General features: G+C 37.2%; 1 protein-coding gene across 1 annotated transcript; it reads right to left on the bottom strand.

Annotated features, from left to right (window-relative positions):
• Positions 1-5,753: 5,753 nt before the first annotated feature.
• Positions 5,754-6,617, bottom strand: LOC140177420 (uncharacterized). The gene has a single exon (XM_072210519.1). The coding sequence runs from the start codon at positions 6,615-6,617 to the stop codon at positions 5,754-5,756; it is 864 nt and encodes a 287-aa protein (XP_072066620.1).
• Positions 6,618-12,311: the final 5,694 nt, after the last annotated feature.

A 12,311-nucleotide genomic window follows, 5' to 3' on the forward strand; every position in this document is an offset into this window, starting at 1 on the left:
ATTCTTTTACATTCCAATTTTTATAAATTTATTAAATTTTAATTAAGTCTTTATATATATATATATATATTGAGCTTTTATATCATATCAGATTTTGTAATTAAATTTTTTTCACGATAAAAATATTAGAATTAACAGAATATTAGATTAAACAAAATAAATATATCTAATATTTGACTGAATATTCTGTATACTGTATAGTTTAATAGAATATTCTATTAATTCTAATATTTTTATTACGGTTAGAATTTAATTACAAAATTTGATATAATATAAAAATTCAATTAAAAAAATATATAAAAATTTAATTAAAAATTTAGTAAAATTATAAATACCGAACCGATTCGAAGAGTAATTAAACCTTTTATTCCAATATTCCCTTCATGCATGACTAGCTTATTTCCTTTTTGAGGTCTACCTTATTTGTTGTTTCCGATTTTTTTTTTTTTCGTTTGGTTTTTATTTTAGCCTCATTTATTTACTAAAAATATAAAAAAAATCAAACGGAGACCGAGATGAATGGACCAATAAAGGCAATAATATCTTAAACAATCGTATTTGGACTCAATGTTGCATCTTAAAGGCTTCAATGGCAAGCCCAAAAATAAAAGACTTCAATGGCAAGCCAAAAAACAAAAAAAGGCTTCAATGGATAAGTAGAGAAGCCGCCCCGTCTAGTGAAGCAGTCCTAAAATTTCACTCTAGCTCGTTTAACTACGGGTAGACGGGCTAAATCTGCCAAATTTTTTTCTCTTTTTTTTATTATTAACTATTAAATAATATATATAATTTCACAATTATTTTAATAAATTTATAATTGCTAAAGGCATAAAAAAGTTATAATTTTTACATTCACAAACATTAAAGTCTTTATAATTATAAATATTTAATAAACATAATTATAAACTAAGTTTTTATCCAAAACATAATTATAAATATTGTCTCTAAAAAAAAATAAATATAATCCAAAATATAATTATAAATATTGTCTCCAAAGTAAAATAAACATAATAAAAAATACTCAATTTTCATCTTCATTCTCTTGTAAGTTGGGCTGGGAGAAGTTGGTTTTGGTAAAAAAAATTATAAAAATATCCCCTTCCCAAAAAAATACTAAGCCCGACGAGAAAGTCCGCTCCAAAACCCGCAGTTTAAACAGTACGAGTTAGGCAGACTTTTGTTATTTGGTGGTCCCAATTTTTCAGCCCAACTCACTTTTTTGCCGAGTTATGCGAGTCGGCCAGTAAATTTAGTTGCCACCCCTAAATAAAAGATAGGTATACATGACCAAAAATAGAAAAATATTCTTTTATTGATTAAAATATATTTTCTCTTTTTATAATTATAATCTTTATAACTTAATAAACGTCAGAAAGATATAAAAACTATGAATTATTTAACGAGTATGTAAAAACCAAAAATAAATTTAATTTGACTAAAAAATAAAACTAGAAAGAAAATTTATTATGAGAATAAGGAAATTATATTTTTTTATTTTCCTTTTTGTATTATTCAATACAAGTATAAAATTTCTATTTATGGCTCTTTAATTTTATGTTTGACTATAAATATGTGTTCTGTCAAATAATAACAGAGTTTGATTCTCATAGTTGTCAGAATCGAACCGGTAATTGAACCGGTCAAACTATTGGATCACTGGGTTAATAGTTTAACCGGTGGGTCACTGGTTGAACCGGTTAATCCGATCCTATGTAAATAAAAAACAAAATATAGTACAAAAATTAGAATTAAAAATTTAAAATACATATTTTTACTAATATTTTAAAAACATCTAGCTATTCTAAACAATATGGAACAGAAACAATAAGTATTTTATTTGCCTTCTCTATCATAAATATTTTTATTTTATTTTTATATTAAAATAAGTATTATTTTCAAATTTTAATAATTTATTAATTAGTTTATATCTATTATACTATTATATACTACAAGTATTTATTGAAAAATAATATTAATAGATATTATATAATTATGAAAAAAATAATAAGTGAGTTTATAATTACTGTTAAATAAAAATATAATTAATTTAAAAATGAGTGAGTTTATAATTAAAATTAAAATAAATTAAATAAAAGTAAATTATTTACCGAACCCCAACTGTTTCATTTTGAAAAAATTTTAAACTGTTCTGGTTCATCTTGTACGGTCCAATCATCGGACCGGACCGACATAGAATCCAGTTCATCCGGTCCGGTTCTGCTAACAGTTGTACTTTGTATTCAGGCATTATTACATTATGATTTATGACTCGATTATCAATAAAATTGAAATTTTCATAATGATAATTTATATTCACATAGTAACAGGTCATTTATAACAAAAGGATTATTTGCTCTTCTCACACTTATAACTCGAACTTCAAAATTCAAAAGATATTATGTTTTTAGATATGTATTTTTTTATTATTTAATGTTCTAATTTATAGTTCATTCAGAAAAGATTGAATATGTGTCTTCTTTTTGATATATGAAGTATATTTTGACAATATAGGATACATCATGTGAATACCTACAAAAGATATTTTAACATTTAAGTTAATACAAATATGTTTTTAATAAGTCGCGATAATATCTTTCAATATATTTTTTTGTAATCCGAAACTCTTATAAGGTCGTGTTTAAATTGGTTAGTTATTTTTTTGGTGACTAAACAAGGAAAGAAACAAAGCAAAAACTATTCTAAATCCGAGCGGATGATTCGTTGGAGATCAACACTAGGCTCAGACCAAATAACATGATTAGAGTTACTCTTGGCACCATATTTAGCCATCCAATCCGCAGCTCTATTTGCTTTTCGGGACACCCATTCAACGTGAACAAGCCAAGGACGAGATAAAAGCTCCTGAATCTTGTGAACCAAATCTGTTACTTCAGATGGATACCCACTTGTAAGCTCATGCATGATGGGCAGAATGTCAAGGCAATCTGTTTCACATATAATATTCCTCAAACCGCAATTCCAAGCTAAAACCAGCCCCCTCCAAGCAGCAAATAATTCACATCTGATTATAGACCAAAGGGGAATGCTTCCAGAGCAGCCCGAGATCCAATCTCCCTTAGAATCTCTAATAATACACCCAAATCCCGCTAAATTTGAATCCATATACAAGCTTGCATCACAATTAACTTTAAAACTATTGCCTACCGGTGGTTCCCAACACAGGCAATTTTGGAGAGATCTAAAGGCATTGCTTCGATTCCTGTAAACCTGTAAGTCCTTGGAGGTAATTCTGGCCAAGGCAACAACCTTATGGTCTGTCCAAGGGTTGTCAGTGTTGAATATGTCATTGCACCTATGTCTCCATACCCACCAAAGCCCTGCACCAAAGGACGCCTCATTGTTAGCCAAGGCCTTCCGAAACCACTCTTCAAGAGCAGTACCAGCCGTCGAGTCCAGGATACTAGGATCCAACATATACCAGATTGCCTTTGATCGTTCACAGTCTCTAAGGCAATGCTTCATAGTCTCCTGCGCCTTGTTACATCTCTTACACATATCTGAAGAAGCTAAATGCCGCTTGAATCGAAAGGCCTCAGTTGGTAGAGCATCATGTAAGCTAAGCCACATAGTAAATTTGAACTTCTCTGGAATGTTTGTGTTCCACAACCAGTTCCAATTACTGTTGGCATTCCAATTTAATGTTTTCTTTAATAACCATCTGTAACCCTCCCTTGCACTATACTTTTTTGTTGCTGCAGGCCACCACTCCCACTGTGGCTCCAACTCAGTCAAACTAGGATATCTCAGACCACAAATAAACTGCTTAATCTCATGCGGAATAGGCGTGGTAAGACTATCAACCTCCCAAGACACCCCTTTCCACAAGTCAGCCACCATGAAATCTGATTCAGAAATATGTACATAAGGAACAAGGTTGCAAAGCTTACCAAAAGGAGTCCACTCATCATACCAAACTGATTTGTGGACATCTCCAATATTCCAATGAAGCCCTTCCTTGAGATGCTCATAGGCACTAACAATGTTCTTCCAGGTAGCCGATGAAGAATTTCTACTGTTTCCGTTCATACCAGATTGATTCCTGAGATATTTATGCTTCAGAACCTGCACCCATAACTTCTCACTATTATTTAGACAATCACATACCAACTTTCCCAGAAGCGCCATGTTAGCACAAGAAGTATCCCTAATACCCAATCCTCCTGCCTTTTTAGGAGTTATGGCGACCTCCCACCTGACCAGAGGCAGCCCTTTTCCAGTCTCTTGGCCTTTCCACAAGAATTGTCTCATCAAGGAATCAATTTTATTACATGCATACTTCGGGAGAAGAGAAATTTGCATTTCATAAACTGGGATAGAGGCCATAACCGATTTAACAAGACAAAGCCTCCCTGCCTTATTCAGTAGGTGTCCTTTTCAACTGGAGAGCTTTCTCGAAATTTTTTCAATAATCTCCTGAGCCGTCTTCCTGGAAGCTCTGGCATGACCGATGTTAATTCCCAGGTATTTACCCAAATCATTGCAGAACCGGATGTTAGAGACCCCTGAGAGAACCTCTTTTCTCCTCTCCGACACCCTCTTGGAACACTGGGCCTTTGACTTATGAAGATTTACCTTTAAACCTGACGCTCTAGAAAACAAGTCCAAACAATGCATGACCTCTATTACTTGAGCTTTTGATGCCTTACAGAAAAGTAAAATATCATCTGCAAATATCAAATGAGAGAGTCGTGGTCCATTCCTAGAAACCGCAACTGGGTTCCACAAACCTTGGGAAACTCTATGAGAGATAAAGCAGACAAGCATTTCCATACAGAGTACAAATAGATAAGGAGACATAGGATCTCCTTGCCTCAACCCTCTCTTCGGATTGAAATTTTGGAGCCTGTTCCCATTCCACAAAACTGCCAACGAAGAGGAAGTCACACAATTCAATATAAGATTAATGGTAGCCTTTGGAAACCCAAACCGGACCAAAGTAGCTTCCAGAAAACGCCAGTCTACCCTATCATAAGCTTTTTCCAAATCAATCTTGAATGCCATGGTCCCTTTTCGAGACTTGGTGTTCCTCATGAAGTGCATAATCTCTTGAGCAATGATAATATTCTCTGTGGTTCCTCTTCCTGGAATGAACCCTCCTTGCAAAGGACCAATGATCTCCGACAGGAAAGGTCTGAACCTGTTAACTAGAACCTTTGTGACAATTTTATAAATTACATTACATAAGCTAATAGGCCGAAACTCCCATAAGGAAGAGGGAACTTCCACTTTAGGAATTAGAACAATGAGAGTATCGAAAATAGCCGCATTCAATGGCTCACCCTCAAAGGCTCGCTTGACCAGTCTACACACATCCTTGCTAAGAGAGTCCCAGAACTCTTTGTAGAAAATTGCTTGAAATCCATCTGGCCCTGGGGCTTTAAATGAACTCATGGTCATCACAGCTCTTTTAACCTCTTCAGACGTCACCGGTTCCACTAACTTTTGACAAGTCTCAGTACTAAGAGACGGGCAAGAAAAAGGCCCCATGGCGTCCAGGTCAATATCCTCCCTTGTAGAAAAGAGCTTTTGAAAGAAAGAATTTGCCGCCATTTCTAGAGTCGTAGTCTCCGTGGTCCAAGACCCATCCTCCAAAAATAACCCATGAATTTTGTTCCTCTTTCTCCTGATAACTATCTGTAGATGAAAAAATTTTGTATTTCTGTCTCCACATCTCACCCATTGTTCTCTAGATTTTTGATACCACAACAACTCTTCTTGAAGAAGGACAGCATTCAGTTCCTGATGCAAAACTTGCTCTTTGATCCTAAGCTGTTGATCCTCCCGACTTTCCAGATTATAGTAATCTGAACGTCATTCAAAAGCCTCTCCAACTCCCTTTTCTTAACAAAAATATTGCCAAAAACCTTTTTATTGAAGCTAGTTGCATCTTTTTGAACCTCCAACAAACATTTAACTACATCCGGAGCTCCTCTATTCCAAGCTGTATCAACAACATTCCTAAAAAGAGGATGAGTCATCCACGCAGCCTGGAATCTGAACGGACGATGGCCCTTGGTAGCCCTCTTTGCCATCTTGCACCTAGTGAATAATGGGCAATGATCAGAGTGAAGGCGCGCCAGCACCTCAGTATAAGCCTCTGGAAACATTAGTCGCCAGTCCTGGTTGATGACTGCTCTATCAAGCTTCTTGGCCACCTGCACCCCACCTTTCACCTTCCTGTACCAAGTGAATCTTCTCCCAATAGCCCCCATATCAAACAGCCCACAATCCTCCAATGTTTCTGCAAATTGTTCTGCTCTGGCAAGTCTAAATTGCCCCCCTCTAACTTCACTCTGCAACAAAACATCATTAAAGTCCCCTAACACAATCCAAGGTCCGTGGATCATATTAGCAATCCTTGTCAAGTCACCCCACAGTTCTTTACGCCGATGTATATGCGGATTAGCATACACCGCACTGCAGTAACTAGATGTATTGCCCATAGTGATTTCAAAACTGATACATTGATCAACTACATCCAATACTCTCACAGAAATATTTGAATTAGAACATAGAACCCAGATACCCCCACTATGACCATTAGCCTCAACAATACCAACACCCTGGTAACCTAGATTATTCCAAAAAGATTTCATCCTCTCGAAAGCAATTTGGGTTTCAAACAGAATGAAAAAAGTAGGATGAAATTTATTCGCTAACTCCTTACTATGAACCCGGGCCAATTTATTAGAGGCACCTCTAATATTCCAAAATAGAAAGCTTAAATCTAAATAATCCATAAAACAATTTGTATTGTAAAAAGGACCAACCTCAGCTGAAGTCCCTAACGAGATGATGAAGATCCACCATCATATCCCCCTGAGCCTTGCTTGTCCTTGTCCGGTTGTTGCCCGGTCTGTCTGTGTCCCTCCACTGACAACCCTTTCAATTTGCCGATTTGCTACTTGCTGGTGTCGCCAAGGCAGTCCGGAGTCGACGGCGAATTCTGCAAAGAAGAAGGGCGCAACCTCTTATGTCCGTTTTTGATAATGGCAGTGAAAGTCGGCACCACAACGGAGACAGATTTGCCCTTCACCCCTTGCTGTTTGGAAGATGCCATGCGTGCCTTAGATCCACTAACCGACCCGGTCTTCACCCCTGATTCGGCTCCTCTCATACGTAGCCCAAAGTCACAGTTCTGGTCCAATTTCTGATTTGAGCGCACCGGCATTTTATCTTTAGATGTTTGTTGGGCTTTGTTTGATTGACTCAATTTTCCTTTCCTTTTACTGCTGACTTTGGTCCTGCCAGCCTCATTTTCCAAATGTTGGGACCCCACTTCCTTCCCATGCAACGTATCATCTAATTTCTCCCCAATTTCTGCAACTATCACTGACTCTTTGGGATTGCATCCAAATTCAAAAATTTTCTCTTTTGAAGCTTCCTGTGGCTGCACCACCCGGGCCGCCGTCTCGGTCACTGATGTTTCCTTTCGATCCACCCTTTCCGAATCTATTGGGGTCATTCTGCAGTCAGTTGCTGGATGCCCGAAACAATTGCACTTGTCACAAATAAGGTGTAAGCATTCATACTCCACCTTATATTCAAACTCATCGACAATCACACTCCGGACCACCGGCAAACCAAGATTAATTTGCACGCAAGCCCGAGCAAATTTTCCCCTTTCCGCCAACTTAGTAGCCAGATCCACCTTGACTGGTCTTCCCACAGCAGAAGCGATTCTCATCATGGCTTTATCCTGATAGTACCATATGCTCAAACCAGAGATTCGAATCCAAACCATAGTCTCCTCGAAAGTGTCCTCACAAGGTTTAAAATCCGGTGTCCATGGCTTGACCGCAATATAGTGACCGAAGATCATCCATGGCCCCCCTAGTAAAACCTTCTCTCGATCGTCCATGCGATCAAATTTAACGAGGAAGTACCCAAAACCCACATCCAAGATTTCATATCCACCGGTGATCCTCCATACCCCTTTCAATTTGTGAAACATGGCCGTGTAACTAAGGTTTTTTCCAAGAACCTTAATCACAATTGCTTCCTTGTATGGTTCAGAAAGGATGTTCCTAGCCTCTTCGGAGAAGCAAACTCTTGGAGGCATAGGATCTCCTTGTTTTCCAGTGACCACTGCCATGGAATCCTCATCTAGAGCTTCAGCCCGATTTATCCCTGTGGCTACCGTAGAACCAATAACCTTGTCACGGAACGAAATCTTGGAAGTCACCCTGGAACTAAGGTCGCCCTTACTTGATCCCTCCTTCACACCTGATGCAAACCCTCCCACACTCTCCCCCTTATCTCTTTCGATGGTATGGCCATCTTCTTCACCGTGTTTCACCCTCAAACGTTCTCTCCCGCTCTCTCCTTCTCTCATTCTCTCTGAGTACGGAGTACGTACTCTTTCTCTGCTAGGGTTTTTTATTTCTTAATGATTTAATCATAAATGACTCTGATAATTGGTTAGTTATTTGGTTAGTCACAAATAACCATGATGAGGTGGTTTTTTTTTTAAGAAAAAAGAAGCTCAATATAATAAAGTGGAATGACAAAAAAAATAAAAATAATAAATAATAAATAAACATAAAAAAATATTAATTATATATCCGTTATTACTATCAACAATCAACAATGAAAAAGATTTTTTTAGTCCACTCCGTGTAATTAAAAAAGCGTTTGTTTAGTGTGTGTGTCTGGTCAATACATGAATACGGTGGAACGTATCTTTTATTTGATTTGTGAAACACAAAAATGAGAGTATGGGTGGCAACGGGGCGGGTTTTTGTTCTACCCGATCCAGTTCCGCTTGACAAAAAAACCGGCATAAAACCCGCGGGTAATAAAATGTTAAATCCTAACCCGCCCCTGCGGGTACCCGCCCCTATAATTATTAAATCCAACAAATAAAATAAAATTTTAAAAATTATATAACCACTATTTACAAACATAATATAAATTAAAGTAAAAATTTATATATGATATAATATTATTAATCATTTTACTAATTATTTTATATATATATATATATATATATATATATATATATATATATATACCGGGGCGGGTTTAACCTAAACCCGACCCCGCCCAAGAACCCGCCCCGATGCGGGGGTGGGGTAGCCCTGAGCGGGTAAGGGTGGGGTGGGTACTCGCGGATTCGAGTAGTGTTGCCACCCCTAAATGAGAGAGATACGCATACCCATAAACATATACAATATATATATATTTTGTGTCTCACTAAATTGATGAGGCAGAGAATTGAAGCCATGGACACTGATCTAAATTTTTTTTGGATTATTTTATTCTTATTGATTTTTTAAAATTTTAAATATCTCCTTTTTTTTACAAACCTTAATTTAATTTATGAGAATATAATAATCATTTTTAGTTATGTAGCGTTCTTGTGTTTTGCAACTAAACATAATATTAGACATTGCATTGATAGGAATAAAACATACAATTTCCTACTTGCAAGAATTAGAGGAGCAACAATATCCACTCCCACCAAGTATTAACACTAGTACAATAATACCCAATAGCAGCGAAAAAATCACATAAATCAGAAATTAGAGACAAGCTAACACACCAAGATTTTTAACGTGAAAAACCTCCTCAATGAGAGAAGTAAAAACCACGAGTCACCAATACCAGGATATAGCTTCACTATGATGAAAAATAGGGTACAAGAGAGATCACAAATTACTGCACAAAACGTGCATACAACAAGCCAAACAACCCAAGCTTCAAAGCTTTCAAAACAAGAACAAGAAGATGAAAATACTACAAAAATAGAGCTACTGTGCGTGGCCAATATCTCCAGCTACAGACATCGATTCGAAGATTCGAACGGTGAAATCAAAGAACCAGATGTGTAGAACACACTGTCCAAATTTGAGCTCGATCCAACAGTTAACGAATCTGCAGTGACCAATTTACAGAGACAGATTTGTGTATGCGAAAATAACTTTCTCTCTTATTTTCTCTCTAGTGTTTGGTGTTCTCCTTTCAAAATGACCTCTCTCTTTCAACCCTAACTCACCTTAGCCACTTCAACTATTCATGGGCTTTGATACTAGCATTTGGGCTTTTTCTCCACAAAGGAAGGGAGCCCCAAAAACCCAACAAATCTCCTCCTCACAACTATGTGGAGGTAACCGCTAATCCGGCGATTAAGCAACAAACTTCAAACTTCCATCTTGGTAATGCCTTGGTCATCATATCAGAACCATTCTCATCAGTATGAACCTTTTCAAGTTTCAACAACTCAGCATCCAAAACATCACGTATCCAATGATACCTCACATCAATATGTGTTGGATCGAGAATGAAAAGTATAATTTTTACCAAGATGTATAGCACTTTGACTATCACAAAATAATACATACCTCTCTTGAGTAAACCCGAGTTCTTTCAAGAATTTCTTCATCCAAAGCATCTCCTTGCACGCTTCGGTGATGGCAATAAACTCGACCTCGATAGTAGACAAAGCAACACATTTTTGCAATCTAGATTGCCAAGACACAGCTCCACCCGCAAAGTTGATCAAGAAGCCTGAAATGGACCTTCTAGAGTCAATATCTCCTGTCATGTCTAAGTCAGTGTAACCAACTAGAATAGGTTTATCACTTCCATAACACAATTTCATGTTAGAAGTACCATGAAGATATCTCATTATCCATTTTACAGCATTCCAATGCTCTCTTCCTGGGTTTGAAACAAAACGGCTAACACAACCAACAGCATGAGCTATATCTAGTCTTGTGCACATTATAGCATACATTAAACTACCCACGGCTAATGCATATGGAACTTTTTCCATGTCTTTCTTCTCTTCATCACTTGATGGACTTTGCTTGCAGCTCAATTTGAAGAGTGTGGCAAGAGGAGTACTGACGGCCTTTGCTTTCTCCATTTGAAACCTGTGCAACATTGTCTCTATGTATTTCTCTTGTGACAACCAAAGTTTCTTCTCCTTTCCATCACGCTCAATTCTTATACCAAGAATCTCCTTTGCCGGCCCAAGGTCCTTCATTGCAAATGACATTGCAAGTTGCTTCTTCAACATATCAATATTAGAAGCATTCTGACCAACAATAAGCATGTCATCAACATATATCAAAAGGATAATAAAATCATTACTAGCAAACTGTTTAACAAATACACAATTATTAGAAGTAGTCTTCTTGTAGCCTTGTTCTACCATAACAGACTCGAACTTCTTGTACCATTGTCTTGGAGCTTGCTTCAAGCCATACAAGCTCTTCTTCAGTTTGCAAACATGATCCTCTTTGCCCTTTACCATGAAACTTTCAGGTTGTTTCTATGTAAATTTCATCCTTAAGATCACCATGAAGGAAAGCAGTTTTCACATCCATCTGCTCTATCTCTAAATCAAGACTTGCAGCCAAACTCAAAATAGTCCTAATAGAAGATCTTCTCACAACCGGTGAAAAGATTTTATTATAGTCAACTCCCTTTTTCTGCCTGTAGCCCTTGACCACCAATCTAGCCTTGTACCTTGGACACTGAGAATTTTCTTCATGCTTCAACCTATAAACCCACCTGTTCTGCAAAGCTTTCTTCCCTTTTGGCAACTTCACAAGTTCAAATGTTTGATTATCATGCAAGGATTTTATTTCATCTTGCATTGCATCAAACCATTTCTTTTTGTCGTCGCCTTCCATAGCTTCCGCATAGCATTCAGGTTCTCCCCCATCAGTCAAGGTCACATATCCATCAGTAAATGTCACATACTCATTAGAAGGATACCTCGTTGAAGGTCGTCACTCTCTAGTAGATGGAAACCTGGTGGATCTTCAGGTAGCTCAGGTTGATTATCAGCATCATCATCAATTGGAGCATCAATCAGATCTCCCATCTCCTGGTCATCAGGAACCAAAGACTCATTTTGCTGCATATGCTCCTGATCTTGATTCTCTGCTAGTTCTGACAAAGGAGGCGGCTGAACTGGATCTACATCAGTCAAGTCACTGCTCTCTTGTGATTGACTCTTCTCTGCCTTATCAATGTCTTCAACGGTCTGGTCGTCAACAAACTCTACATCACAGCTTCTTACAAGATTCTTTTCAACTGGATCATAAAGCCTATAACTAAACTCATCTTGACCATATCCAATAAAAATGCACTGCCTTGTCTTCATATCCAACTTGGACCTCTCATCCTTTGGAACATGAACAAATACTTTGCATCCAAAGACTCTCAAGTGACCATACGAGACATATTTTCCCGACCAAACATGAGCCGGAACATCATTATCTAAAGCAATTGTAGGACTCAGATTAATCACATGAGCCGCTGTAAGTGGCGCTTCA

This window comes from Arachis hypogaea, chromosome 13 (assembly GCF_003086295.3).
Source record: "Arachis hypogaea cultivar Tifrunner chromosome 13, arahy.Tifrunner.gnm2.J5K5, whole genome shotgun sequence".
Classification (NCBI taxonomy): Eukaryota; Viridiplantae; Streptophyta; class Magnoliopsida; order Fabales; family Fabaceae; genus Arachis; species Arachis hypogaea.